Raw genomic sequence first — 15022 nt, 5'->3', positions numbered from 1 at the left:
CTCTCTCTCTCTCTCTCTCTCTCTCTCTCTCTCTCTCTCTCTCTCTCTCTCTCTCTCTCTCTCTCTCTCTCTCTCTCTCTCTCTCTATCTTTCTCTTTCTATCTTTCTCTCTCTTAGCATGCCCAAGCCTTTCATTTTTCCCCCTCTTCTCCTTATGATGGGGGGGCATTTTATAGGGGAAAAGAGGGTATTATTGGGGGGGAGGGGGGGGCATGGGGAGGAGGTGGTGTGGTGGTGGTGGTGTCCACCCACCACTTGTCAGATTGCATGGCATGTTGCGGACTGATCAAAGTGGCCTGGGGGGTGGTAGACCACGTGGCCTTCCCCTTGGGATTGGCACTCTCATCGTCTTCTTCCTCTTCGTTAGTGTCCTCTTCCACTCCCTCTCCCTTGTCATCATCGCCTTCTTCCTCTTCCACATCATCATCTTCCTCCTCCTTGACATTGTCTCCCTCTTCTCCCTTGTCGTCTACTCCTTCTCCCTCCTTGTCATCCCTATCATCCCTGTCATCGCCATCGCCTTCTTCTTCCTCCCCCCTCGCCACCTGCTCGGCGACGATAGGGGGAGGGTAATTTAAAAAAATGAATTACTTTTAATTATTTTAGGGGGGTTTCCTATGCGGGCGGGGATATTACATCCTCTCCTCCTTCAAGAACTCGAGATGTTCTCATCTTGAAAGAACTAGGGATTTCATTCTGGAATTTGTGGCCTAGAGCCCATCACACATTCGTGGTAACACTCTGACCACTCATAAGCATATGGTCTTTTACAACAATAACTTATTGTATTTGACATATTCGAGTCTAGATTACAAGAGAAAAGTTTATTGTAGTTACATCTCATGAATATCTTCTAGGTTTTTCCTAAGTATCTGATAATTTTCCTGATTGGTTTTGGATCACTTGTACAACTTTATTCCTTGTACATTCAAGCTATCTTTGAGTCTTGTTGGGATAATTGACGTGGATATGTCCAATGTTGTGGCACTAGGAGCATTGGTGTTTAGGGTGCTTTGGACATTCCCTTTTGAAATGACCTAATTCCTTACAATAGAAACATCGTGGAGCTTTATCACTTGGGGTCACAAGATTCTTGGTTGTCCTTGGCAGGATTTTCTTCTTTAGACCAAATTGTCCTAGGATCCTTTTAGCGGACTGAAGTGGTCCTTTATCTTGGAAACTTTGTCTTTGAATCATCTTCTTTTTAGATTTGGATTGAGATCCATGGACAATCGGCTTTGCTTGTAATACTAAAGAATACTCCCAAGCTTCATCATTTTGGCAAGACCCAATCTATATTAGTTGAGAAGAAACAACTTAAGAGAAATTCATCGCAAGTTATAACTATCATTCCTTGCTAAAGTATCTTTGATCACATGTAAGTTCTAGGCTCAAAATTGATGCAACTCATATTACTGGAGATAACTGTAGTTACAAGAGTAAGGTTTATTCCCAATACAAGTTGTATTACATGTCGATAAATTTTTTTAGGATTTCTAATAATCCTGAAGAGGTGTACTGGGTTCTAAGTCTTCATCTTCATCTAATTCCTCTATATATCCAAGGACTGCATTTGTGTAGCTTCGTTTTCTTGGAGGCTCAATGTCTTTTGGACTTAAGTCATGGTAGTCTACTTGGACGTGCCCTAGTTCATTGCAGTGGAAGCATCGACGGTTGGGACATCTCCTACGGATGTGTCCTATCTCTCGCACGTGTGGCATCTCTCGTTTTGATCTCGGGAATCCTCTTTGTCACAAATGCTCGATCTAAGTTCTTGGATTATTGGCTTTGCTCAAAGTAATGCATCTTGCAAGTTTATTGGACGCATTGCTTCAAGATGGTGGTTCAAAGGAGTGTTCACGCCATGGCAAAACTTGGATATTTGTTGCGCAATATCCATAGGTGACACGTATTTTAGTAGGGTTACAAAATTTGAGTGATAAGCTTCCAAGGTTAATTCTACTTGCTTGAGCTTGAAGAATTCATTCATCCTCAAAGTCTAATAGGTTGGCGAAAGGTATCATCCGCATATAGTATCTTTCAGCTAAACCCAAGTGACAACAACTTCAAAAATACCTTGATCTTTGCACCATTGCTTCCACCATATCCGAGCCTGTTGGCCAACTAACTTAAGTTTGGCTATCATTGCTTGATTGGAAGAAGCAATTCCTGAAGCAGAGAAATAATCATCCATCAACTCAATCCATATCTCTGCCTCCACTGCGACGTCTATTCCTTTTCCACCAAACTCAGGTGCCTTAATTTGTTTGAGGAGGAATTTCTTCTCTTGCATGTCAGCATTCGTGCATGTAGAATGTGCCTGACAATCAAGCCATACCACTTAGATTATTCTATTTAGGATATGCCTACGAGCCATACATTAATCAATCACATATCATTATGAAGTTTCACTCTGATACCAATTGTAACATGCTCGCCTATCGACTGTCCACGCACATTTTTAGTGGTCCATCAAGACGAATCTAAGCGACGCCGCTCGGAACTCCCATGGAATGTTACGAGATTTGTTGCCTAGGGTTTCTCGAGTTCGCCTCGCACGGAAAGTTCGCGGCCAAACCCACTAGGATCGACTTGAAATTTGGGTTCCTAGTGGTCAAGCTCTCTTGACAACATTCTAATGTCGGGTCTTGGATATCCTACTTTACGCAGAGATACCCAAGCTGAAGCATACCCATGCCACACTTGGATCAAAGAGAATGGGAAATGAGAGGGATGCACCGCTCAACCTCTTCTAGTCGTAGGGCATAGTCCGATTCTGGTCCTATTCTTTCAGACTTGATAGAGACTACAACCTTACACTTTCCCAGAAGTGCATATGATCGACCCCCAAATGGGTTGAGTTTAGCATTAGTGGGATGTAATTGTGGTTTACTAATTTGAGTACAATGATCATGAGTCAAGATATTAAACCCTCATCAATCAATGCATCAATGGCATGTGTTTGTTGGGCCGTAATGGTCATGCACAAGTAAGCCGTGGAGCTATGGCTTTCTCATCCTCATCTTCAATCTTTGTAATGGTAGCCACTTGTATGTTGATAGGGGATTCTAGCAATGGAGGATCGTGTAGTGGGTAGTAGTCCTCAACGTTGAAGGAGGAGCAGTCCTCTTATTTGCTCTCGTCTCATTGAAGGAGTAGCAATCCTTGTATTCATCGTGAGAACTATCCTCATATGATTGCTCATCATCTCCTAAGTCTTGATGCGGCATTTCCTTTTTATCAGTGACTAAGGCGGCCTAATTGTACATTAAGTTCAGGTTGTGCATCTTAGTCCACTGCCACTTGGATTTCTCCAACAAGACTACACAAAATGAATTCTCAATGCAAAGTTGTTATAGCTTCAACTATTGAGCATCATTGATGCATCTATCTCGGTTTGCATAACGACAAGAGCAATTGTGAATGGAACCTTGGACTATCAATCTCTTCTCGATAGCCCTCTAGTCTCTTGAAATGATAGATTGCTTTTGCAACCATCTACTAGAATTGACTTGACTACATCCGATATTGCGAATGTGTTTGCTTTCAACATGCTACATAATCCATTGATCTAGAAGTACATGGCTATAGCAAAACATCCACATCCAAGGACAGGGCTTTGTATCCTCAACAGACAATCCATCGAAAAGATTATAGAGCTCCATCATGAAAGCTCTCCATTCAACCCAATGCTCCAAGTAGATTACAAAAATAAAAGATGTTATAGTTTGCTCAAAAATGTAGTCGAGCCAAGCCGACGACAAGTATCCCAAAGAGCCAATTAGCACAAGTTCGCATGCATTATATTGCGAAATAATAACCATCTCGTTGAAAGAACGATGATGTTCAAGACACAGCTTGCCTACAACAACCTCACCTTGCCTAGATATCACCTTCGAAAATGTGGTGTTTTTGTTCTTATTCCCACTTGGCCATGGCGCCTACGACCAAAAGAAATGTGAACGTTCAAAATCACGATCAATGACTCGAGCAACACATGCATACATATTCTCCTTTCGATATCCTCCATGTATTTAAACAATGCAAAAACTTATCTACAAACGTACTTTGCTTCGAAACATGACACGTCTAAATACCATCAGTAAAATTGTTACATAACAAACATGCAAGAACTACCCTAGTTAAGCTTTAGTTGATTATTTATACACAAAAAAGGAGAATTGTAATTTGTGTATGTTTGATCTCAAGATTCATAAGAAGCCATTGATAGAAATTGTGATTATATCGAAGCTCTGCATAGGTCTCTAGCTCCGATAGTCTAACTATGAGAATTGTGATAGATGCTACAATACTGACCAAAAGGTTGCCAAGGTCTAGGCAATCAGTAATATTTATTTCTTCTTTTGTGATGATCTTGTCTACAAGAGGATAATTTAGTACATACTAGGCATGTTTCATGTCCTTCATTGCTCACCATTAGTCATTAATAGACTTCCTATGCATTCTGGAGAGGCCCTAAGGCTGTACCAATTTTGCAAGAATGGGATATCTTATTTAGCCTATGCTTCCAAGTCCTGAATCTCCTGATTTATGTGGTATTGTTTAATGTTAGACGCTTACTGATTCATAGTTCAAGTGTGTTCTCACTCTTGGTTTCTTTGGCTTCTATCAAGAGTCACAAGGTTTACTGTACTCAGGGGTGTCGCTATTGTTGATCCATAGTCATATCTCCTCTGATGTGCAAGGCTAGTAGATTACCATCAATTCTGTGTACTTTTGGCCTTAAGAAGTTGGTGACTGACTTCCTGGTAGGGGTTACTGCTTGTGGACGTTGGATTGGACTTTGAATCCTTGGATGCTTTTGTTAAAGATCCTGTGAGGGGTTTCTTTTGCTCTACCTTGCATAACCAAACTGTGTGATTGCCATGGTGTACCCTTACAGATGGAGTAGGACTTTTGGCACCCACCTTGGCAAGTAGTTCACCTCCTATAAGTCTTACTCTTTCTGCTTATTCTTCTTCTTGATGTGTGTCTTGTGTTCTTTCCTCTTCATGGGGATTTCTAATGGCCTCCATTGCTTCTTTGTTTCCAAACTCTCAAGAGTTAAGAGGTGGGAAGACTGTGTGTGCGCTGAGCAAACAAACTAAGATCCCACTTTTTGCACAAGCCTGGAAACCAACGTCGCATAGAAACGTGTTTCATACAAACATCTTTTTATTTGACCTACTAAACCAGCTTGTTGGTACATGTTCTCGCACCTTTACTTTGAAACTCGTCGGCTGCTGCTATGCATTCCTAGAGTCTGTATAAATCGCTCTGGGCTGCTGCTATGGCCAGACTGATTTATACAGACTGTCAGTGAGCCATTGCCTTAGCACTAAACCTGCTCCCCATTTCAGGACCAAACACAGTGGACTACACTACCATCTTGTTAGGAGCAGATTGAGCTGGCAGCATTGACTCTAGAGTATGTTCCTGCCCAGGAAAATCTAGTAGATGTCATTCACCAAGGCACTTCCTCACTACAGCTTGGCCAGCTAGTTCATAATCATTGGAGTTAACCTTTATCACTTCTTTATTGAGAGGGAAACTGTTGTTTTACCCCACATTTCCTCTAACAGTTTTTGGCATGTTCCCCCAGTGTTGCCTAGAGGGGTAGAGATCTTTTTCAGCCTTTTGGTCTAGCTTCATTTTGGGTTCCCATTTTTGAGTAGGCACCCAGTCAACCACGCTAGCCCAATGTTTGGACAAGGTCCTTCCCATCTGTATTTTCAGTTCTCAGAATAATTTCACTAACTAAGAGAAACCTCAAGCCTCGTTGTCACTCACTCATAAGATGAAAGTACTAGATTATATTTTAAAGCAAATTACAACTGTTTTTGCGTTAACTACATTTTCTTGTGAAATGGGATTTTAGATTCTTCCCTGCTCAGACCACTCACATGCTTGTCTTCTTGTTTGGAGAACATTCCCTCTTAGAAATTTTTTTGCTGATCTTTAGATCCTGTGTTGTTCCTATTCATTCACCTCAGTATATCCAGGAACACGTACTGGGTCCAACTCAATAACATGATTGAAGCATTGTCTCCCAAGCTGAATGTTTCCATGATTTTCACAGTTAGAAAGTAGAGACCTCCATATTATCACATTTGATATGACGGGCATAGTTTCTAGCAGATCTTTCACTTCACTTAGGAGTCCTGCCCTACCAAGGAGATCTATCAAGCAGCCGTAGTGCTCCACCTTAAGAACATAGGGGCTTTCTCTTACAATTAAACTGAAAATATTGCACCCTTCCTCTAAAAGACCAGTCTGGTTACAAGCCGCAAGCACACTAGTTAAAAATATGCCATTGGGCTTCAAGCCTTGTTCTTGGATACTCTTGAAACATTGTCTTGTCATTGAGCAGTTGCTTTGTTGTGCATACCCTACAGTTAATAGTCCCCATGATGCGGGATCTTTTACCATTAAATCATCACAAACCTTGTGCGCGTCTTCCACATAACCACTTTTAACATAAACCTCAATGAGTGCATTCCCAATCCCCACCTCTAACTCAATGCCTCTATCATAAATTTGGTAATGAATGATCCTACATTGTTCAATATTACACACTTTTAAAATAGTTACAAATGTGGAGTTGCTTGGCTCTTGTCCAGCCTGTTGCATTTGTACAAAAAAGTCAAAGGCACATTGACTATGCCCATGTGAAGTAAAAGCTGCAAGCATTAAATTCCAGGAAAGAAAATCATGATCCACTAACTGGTTGAATACTTTATATGCTTCATTTATGTTTCCGCACTTGGCATATGCATCAATGAGAGCATTTCGAACAATCACATCTTTTTCAAGTGTACATTCAATTAATAGCTCGTGTATAATCATACCCATACATGTAGCTTCTACTTGACTGCAGGCTTTCAGAACACCTAGAAGGATTTCTTTGCTAGGTCTCATTTTCTCATTTAGCATTTCCCTAAACATGTCAATGGCATGATAATTGAACCCATGAAACACAAACCCTACTATGATTGCCCCCCAAGAAATTGTATCTCGGTTGGGTAAACTATCAAAGACTCTGCAAGCTTCATCAAGGCCGCCACATTTGGCATACATGTCAACAACTGCACTTGCAATTATCAAATCTGTTTGAAAACCACTCTTAATGATGTAATGATGTAAGTGCATTCCTTCAATAAGAGCTTGAACAGTTCCACAGCCTTTCAAAACTGATGCAAATGTGGCTTTGGTCGGTGTGATGCCTTCCTGCTGTAATTTCTCAAATATCTGAAGAGCACAAAGACCACAGCCACACCGGACATATCCTCCAATCAGTGCCCCCCAGGTGGCCGCATCCTTGATTGGAAGACTATCAAAGACTTTCTGTGCCTCGTACAAACTGCCACACCTAGAATACATTTCGACAAGAGTGCTGCAAATAGCTACATCTGATTCAAAATCATGTTTGATGACCTGATAATGTAAAATCCTGCCTGGAACTAAGCATTCTATGCTACCACATGCTTTCAATACAAAAAGGAAAATAATACTGTTTGGCTGTATGCCCTTGTCTTGCATTTCCTTGAAAAGCACTAGTGCCTGATGCCCATTATCCTGCAATGTATAGGCTTCAATCAATGCACCCCAGGGGACCAGCGTCTTAAAGGAAAATTCATTGAACAATATGTGAGCCTGGTTCAAATCTCCACACTTGATATACATATTCATAAGGGCATTGCCAATATGGGCATCTAATGGAAAATTGCTCCGGATTAAGTCATTGTATATTAGAGTACCAGTAGTTAAATCCCCCATCTTTCCACATGCTTTCAGCATGCATATAAAAATAAATTTGTCTGGACTTATGCCTTGCTGCTGCATTTGAAAATAAAGCTTGAGGGCATGAAGGCCATGCCCGTAGTGCGTGTGTCCAAACATAATAGAACCCCAAGTTATGACATCTCGGCATTTCAACGGGTTGAAAATCTTGAGTGCTTCCTTCAGGCATCCCCATTTGATGTATGTGTTGATTAGAGCATTCCCAAAAGTGACCTCTGACTCAAAACCGAACTTAATAATCAGATCATGAAGTACTCTGCAATGCTGGCCACGTCCTGCACCTGTCACTGATCTCAAAAGACGTAGCAACACAACCTTATCTGGATAAAAACCTTCTTCAATCAGGACACTTATTAAACCAAAAGCCCTCTCCAGTGCTCCGACCTTACAATGCGTGAGTATAGCTGACTGCAGAAAGTTTATACGTTGTTTCAAGGCCCTGATGCAGTTCATAAATGATGGCTCACCACGCTACAGAATTCTGAGGCCCGCCATTGGTGTAATCCCATTTAGGGGAATGCTGCAGTGTTCTCATACCTGGATGTGAAGGATGCGTTCCAGCAAACCACCAGAAAAGAAAAGCCTAACAACAACAATGTGTTTGTGCTCGTACCGTTGAGGATCAGGGTATCATGGTTACAAACGTTAGACCATTCTCCTGCTGGCTCGACTCCCAAACGTGGATGCACATGGCCATGGGAGCTGCTGCCCTTGCCTTGCCTCACGTAACTTGACAGAAGACACGAAAAACCAGATGGCTTAACGTAAGAGGAATTTGAGAAAATTTCCCCCAAAAAAAAAAACAAACAAACAGAAATTATAGACGAAAGTTTAAAAATGACAAAGATATGCACTTCACCTCAAAAAATCCCTCGAAAGTTGGAGTTAAAGGTTTTCTCATCGCTTACCAAAAGTGTTTTTCCGTGAACATTATGCTTGCACCTTTAAAGGTTTTGGTAGCCAGCCTCTCTAATCCTCTTCTTTGAGCAATCTCTGAAAATTAACTTGAGTCTTTGCTGGTATCTAAACATCAATCCAGCTTTTAATTGCTTTGAAAACTGCCGTAGATGCAAGTGTTTCAATTATTTTGCTCATAACTATCATCCATTTGCTCCGTGTCTTTTTATGAGCAAGTCCTTACAATGTTTAATGCCACTGTTTCAATTCTTGTGCTCATAACCATCATCCAATTGCTTTGTGTCTTTTTACGAGCAAGGCCTTATACTCTTTACCACTATCTCATGCTAATAATTTTTTTGGACATGAATAGATATTGGTATAAAAGAAAAGACTTACACTTGAATATAAAGTTAAAGGTATTGGCTAGTTCAAGAAAGTGGCTATTTTGGCCACGCCTTCCTTATCTATTTTCCATACCATGCTAACAATACACACATAAATCTAAGCCTTATACTGAATATTGCCCCAACTAACTTCTTCACTAACTCCCTGGAAAACAAGTTTGTTTCTAACATCCTAGATTTGTTGGAGAGTCTATATTTTGAGCATGTGAATAGCCAAGAGCTTGAACTTACCATGCGAAGCACCCTCCCCAAAAGTATAGATAGACATACTAGAGTTGCTACAGCAACACTCATACCTAGCTATACTAAACCCTACCACCATATGCCTACAGCAATGCAACCATTCCACAACATGTGCTTAAGGGTCTCTATTCCCATATATACACTTTTCATTTGAGATGCCCCTTTTCTTGAGTCTGCCAATTTGAAGATCATAGAAACCTTTACTTAGTTTCTAGTTCCAACTCATCAGAGGGAGATAAAATCTAAGTGCAAGTAAATAAATGTTTTCAAAATCGTGAGTCTCTAACGTGTGATGGCCAAGCATTAACTCCCAACAATCAATCTTTTGTCTTAGTTTATTTAAGATCTAGCATCATTTGGCTAAGTTCGACACTCCTATCCCCTTGGAAAACTAAGATATCTAAATATTGCCCCTCTCTTTACCAGATTGACTTTCCAACCCAACTCTTGTACTATATCCTTTGTCATGCCAATTAAGCATGACTTATGAAAGTTAATTTTCAAACTTGTTGCTTTCTCGTCAATTCCCAACATGTACATCGCACGTTCAAGGTTTTCCCTACTAGCTACCATCATCATTAGGAGATTGTATGTAATACCCTAGTTGGTCAAGTGGTTCCCATAGACTCACCTTCCCGTTCAATTTGAACCACAGAGGTCCACCCATTTTGTGAGCTTAAGCTCCATTTACGGTGTCTAGTAGCTTTAACGAATGGCACACCTAGATTCTCATCCCTCCACCCCTCCTATTTCCAAACATAGTCACCATGGCAGAAAGTGATACCACTTAGAGTGTGCATTTTGTGTTCTTGCACTATCACCATGTCATAATTGCCTTGTGTGACCCACTTCCAAAACAAGTTGCATTAGATCTCACTGCTTGTTCCTTTAGCACTCAACAAAGCCATTTTAAGATTGTCTCAAGTGGTGGTCATCTAGATTATTTCCAACTTTGGCTCTTTCAAACCCTTTGTCTCCCCTCTCCAAGGTGCCATTTAACATTTTGTAAGGCGCCATCCTTCTTATGCCTTTAGCATTTGTTTGATAAGCAAACCAACCTAGGTAGCTCCATAAATTCTAGTGCTATCATTGGTCATAGACAGCTTGGATCTTAGCATTAGTACCTAGGTAGCTAGCTCCATAATTCTAGTGCTATCATTTGTCATAGCCACCTCAGATCTTGGCATCATTACTTAGGTATTATTGATTTGGAAAATGCATTTGCGTGCCCTTGCTACCTTTAGGAACTGAAATATCTTTTTGAGATTTGACCCACATACTCTCAAGAGGCTCCATTATTTGTTCTGACCTCGTATGCTTCCCCTCCTTCATATTAACTGTTAACCCCAACACGAAGAAAGCAAAAGGAAATAAAAAAGACGCAGGGCAAAGGTGGAAAAAAAGTAGTTCGACTAAAGAAAGAAAGGCCAAAAGCGCAAGGGCAACCTTAAAAGTCCAAGGCAAATGCAAAAGGCGAAAGGCGCATTTTAAAATAAAAAGACGCACCCTGAAATCTTGTAAAAGAGCGCCGGGCTCTCACCCGTGCAATTTGTAAATGTAGACGGGCAGTGGAAAGGAAGCTAGGAAGATAGAAGGACAATGGGAAAAATGGCCTAGGCTACGGCCAGCCATGTAAAAAAGGGAAAAGGGGATGACCGCCCAAAAGGGATTTAGGGTTTTGTATATAAAGTTGAAAAGTGAATGAGAAGCTCATTCTTGTGTGTGGCAAAAAGTGGCTCTCCTCTTCTTCTTCTTCTTCTTCTTCTTCTTCTTCTTCTTCTTCTTCTTGCTTGCTTGAGCTTGTGCTTGAGAGAGGGAGTGTGAGAGTGTGAGGGAGTGAGTGTGTGAGGGTGAGGGACCGTGGGGTGGAGAAGCTCTCCATCTTCTCCTCTCTTCTTCTCTTCTCTTCTCTTCCCTTCTCTTGCTCGCGGCAATGGAGCTTGGAGCTTGGAGCAGGAGGATCGAGCTTGCTTGAAGCTTGCACTTGGATCGTGGAGCTACCGGAGTGTGTGGGAGAGGAGGTAACTCGAATGGCACGGATGTAAGCTCACTACACCCGTAGATATGGATGGCACGTCAGCTATGTGAGAGGTAGCCATTAGTGCTCGGCTTGGAACGCTTGAAACAATAAGCGGTCCGTGGGTCTTGGCGGTTGAGCGAAAGCTCCCACATTTTGGTTCCGTTGCCAGGACCAACGGATTCAAGCCTTGAGCGCTTGCGTGCTTCGAATCAAGCATTGGAATGGGGTTTCCCCCGAACCGGTGCTTGAGATCGGTAGGAAGCGAGGGGGTTGAAGATGGTATTCGATCTCCTTGGCAAGTAGGTTTGTTGTTTTTCTTGAGATTTATGTTGTGAGAGGGAGTACTGTAGGTATTTACTTTGTGATTTGGATGCGTTAGAGTAGGAGAAAACAAAGAAAAACAAAGAAAATAAGCATTAGGGTTACTGTTGCAAAACAGGGCAGAAACAGGGCAAGAATCGTGCAAAAGTGGTAAAAAACTTACTTGTGATGCCTAAGGTCAGTAAGTGAGTTATTAGGGGTGCCAATACCACACTTGGAAGAGGGTATAAGGGCCAGAAGTGGCAAGAAAGGCCACATTGTGCATTGCAAGGTTTCAGGAGAGCAGGAGAGAGGAGGAAAGCTTGGCGAGGAAATCCGCTTCGATCTTGGCATCAGGGAGATCTTCGGCTAGCCCAGGTAATTCTATACCTCCCCCTACAGTAGTAGATCCAATCGGGAGTTGCACGACAAGGGGGAAGACCCCCTAGAATTTTGTGAGCTGCGGCAAAAACACGCGCGGCGTTCGGCGCTTCCGAGTCACATCGACTTTGGTCCGAGGCCCAGACTCGGCCCTCGGACCACCCGGCCCACTCGGCCAAACCCTAGTCGGTCTCGGACCGTCCGAGTCGACCCATCTGAGACTCAAATTCGGCCCTCGGCCACGTCCCACATTCGGCCCTCGGCCCAAGTGCCTCGGCCTGGCCGAGTGATCCCATCCGAATTCATCTGAATCGTCTGAACTTCGCCCTCGGCCCATGCGCCTCGGACCGTCCGAGTGACCCACTTGGACGCTGCAATTTGGACATGTTAGGCCGAATTTAGATTTTCTCAAATTTTTTACCTAAAGATTGTGAAATTAACCGAGAAACCATATAGAGCCGAAACCATATCATAGATCCATTACCGGGCTGAAACTGAGAGTAAGTGGTTCAAATTTGGCCACAAACGGTCCCCCAAATTGTGCATGGCTTTTACCGTAACGGCCCTGTGGGCCGGGGGGGACTGCCCCCCCCCGGACCCCCGTAGAGGGGGCTCTGCCCCCTCCGCACCTCCCCCGAGTAGGTTGGAGAGACAACGCACGCTGTGACAAGGCCTTCAAATTGGACCCTAGTGTAGCAATGGCTCCACACGAGCATGGAGTCTCACTTGCAATAGAGCCACCAAAAGCCCATTCCCAAACAGAGAAAAACAGAGACCCTAGAACATCAATGGGCCAATCTAGCCATCAAGGGCAAAAAGGCCACACCACGAGAACACAAAGACATTGTGTTCAGACCATGTCTAGTCAGAGTGAAATGCAACATCAGCAAGCTACAAATGCGAGAATTACTAGATATGACACTCTTGACGAGAGATGTACCTTGAATAGCACTGAACTGACGATCCAAGACAGCAGTGGAGAATCCGCATCTGGTCATGCAGTCGAGAACTCAAGGGCATCTGTCAGAAGGCTTAAATTTACAAGCCAAGACCCGGAAGATGAAGACATAGTACCACCTGCTTATCTTAGGGTCAAACTCACCGCAGAAAGAGAGCATACTATTGATGCTCTAATTGATGAAGGAGCAGATTTTAATATCTTGACCTATGAATCATGGACCCTACTAGGCCAACCAGAGCTCACACCGACTGATGCAACTCTTAATCCTTACGGGGAACACCCCCAAGCACTTTTAGGGAAGTGTAGAATCCTTGTAACAATTGAAACAGAAAGCTTGCCACTCCTATTCTATGCTCCTCCCAATAGCGAGAATGGTGGAAAGGAAATCCTCCTAGGAAGGCCCTTCAAAAAGGCTACCAAGTGTGAGGCGGACTACGTAGCTCAGAGGATACACTTGACGCTACCGGGTGTGAGGATAATCACAACCTTTAGCAAGGGTGACCTCATCGAACCTCGAGGGAAAGGCAAACAAGGTGCTGACATAACAGTCAAGCATGCTGACGAGAGCAAGGACTTGTTGGAAGAGTTAATACGAGCACAGGTCGAACAACGAGAACCAGTGAGTGAGGCCATGCCTGAACCAAGAAGTTCAAGAGACAATGCCAAGGACGGGCTTTGGACTTACAAATATCGCAGAAGACCCCGAAAGAAGCCCAAGCCTTATGGATGCAGGCATCAATGGAGGGTTAGCACAACACCGCGATGGATATCCAAAGCGTTGCTACGTGCTCAAGGGTACTACACAGGTAACCAATGGATCTGGGTACCAAAATCCCCTACTAAACCACCTCTATCAGCTAAAGACCGGAGTGCATCAAAAGCAATGAAGCACAGAAGGAAATCTAAGAGAAACTCTAGGCCTCGAGGCAAGCAACCAGACATGATTGTTCGAAGGAAAGAGCCTCAGCCTAGCGTGCTAAATAGACAGATGTCGTATGTAGCCATCGAGCATGCACAAAAATCGTTAGTGCCCAAGGAGCCTTTGATTTCCCAAGGGGAGGACAAGCATCATAGGCACAACATTGCTCAAGGCAAGGCTGATCGCTCAACAAAGCAAATGGCACAATCGTCTAATAGCCTCGAGCAAATCATTCAGCCAGGGCCAAGTCCACCTAAGAGTCCTAGATCTCCTACGCCCTCTTCTCCCAAACAGACACAGGAAGCACTACAGCAGTTGTCAAGGGCGACTGCTCAATTCCAATCTCTATCTCCATCGAAGCTTCCAACCGTCAAAGAGGTGGGACAGGACGCCATCTGTAGCTCTCGACCCAAGGATATGCCTGAGCAGCCTAATGCGACTAGATCAGCTCATGTTCAATCTACACAGATGAGTGATCAAAGGCCAACAAAAGACACAACCACTTCTGATCGCCCTAGGGACTTGACACCGCAATCCACCAAGGGTGGCCAGCCCACTAAACTAGTTGCTACTACTTCTCAGGGATCACAGCAGCAGTCACAGCCCTTGGTCGTGACAATGCCCCTTATGGAACATGTCCTTAGAAGTTTACCTATGGAGGAGGTGTCACAACTAACTTCCTCGACAACTCCAGCACTTCCAAAGCGCCTAAAGCCTAGGCTGGAGGAGTTACATGCAAGGGAGTTGGCTGAAGAGCTAGACTCTCCGAAAAGGGAGGTAATTGTGCTCTCACAACCTAGCAAGGCTATTCAGCAGGCCACGGCCATGTCCTGTACGGACACACTAGAGGAAGAGAATGCTGAGGACCAGCCAAGCACATCAACGGATGATCTAGTTCAGGGTCCTGCGTCGTTGAGCGATGCACCTTCATTGACCAAGAAAAAGAGGAGAAAACACAAAAGGCAACAACAATCACAGGTGGTTGTGGGCCCCAAGAGCATTGAGATCAAGAGCGATGGGGAATTGGGGAATAAAGCATCGAGTCCATCCACCAAAGAACCCGTTAATGCCTCTCCTAATAGCGGTGAGCCCTC

The 15022-nt window shown here is 43.4% G+C and overlaps 1 protein-coding gene across 3 annotated transcripts; it reads right to left on the bottom strand.

Annotated features, from left to right (window-relative positions):
* Nucleotides 1-4388: 4388 nt before the first annotated feature.
* LOC148024690 (pentatricopeptide repeat-containing protein At4g13650-like) lies at nucleotides 4389-8774 on the bottom strand. Of its 3 annotated transcripts, none has more exons than XM_087694344.1 (2): nucleotides 8709-8774; nucleotides 4389-8529 (listed from the first exon to the last, which is right to left on the bottom strand). In XM_087694344.1, exon 2 carries the CDS (start codon nucleotides 8251-8253, stop codon nucleotides 5977-5979), a length of 2277 nt encoding a protein of 758 aa, XP_087550470.1. In that variant the 5' UTR covers nucleotides 8254-8529; nucleotides 8709-8774; the 3' UTR covers nucleotides 4389-5976. The 3 variants fall into 3 exon arrangements, with proteins under 3 accessions (XP_087550470.1, XP_087550472.1, XP_087550471.1); XM_087694346.1 differs by lacking the exon at nucleotides 8709-8774 and having other exon boundaries at nucleotides 4389-8337; nucleotides 8414-8699; XM_087694345.1 differs by lacking the exon at nucleotides 8709-8774 and adding an exon at nucleotides 8660-8680.
* Between the last annotated feature and the right edge of the window lie 6248 nt (nucleotides 8775-15022).

This window comes from Lygodium microphyllum, chromosome 15 (assembly GCF_053477565.2).
Source record: "Lygodium microphyllum isolate KBCC chromosome 15, Lygodium_microphyllum_v1.1.10, whole genome shotgun sequence".
Taxonomy (NCBI): Eukaryota; Viridiplantae; Streptophyta; class Polypodiopsida; order Schizaeales; family Lygodiaceae; genus Lygodium; species Lygodium microphyllum.
Note: the sequence above shows the minus strand (reverse complement) of the source record. Positions and strands in the feature narration are given on the sequence as shown.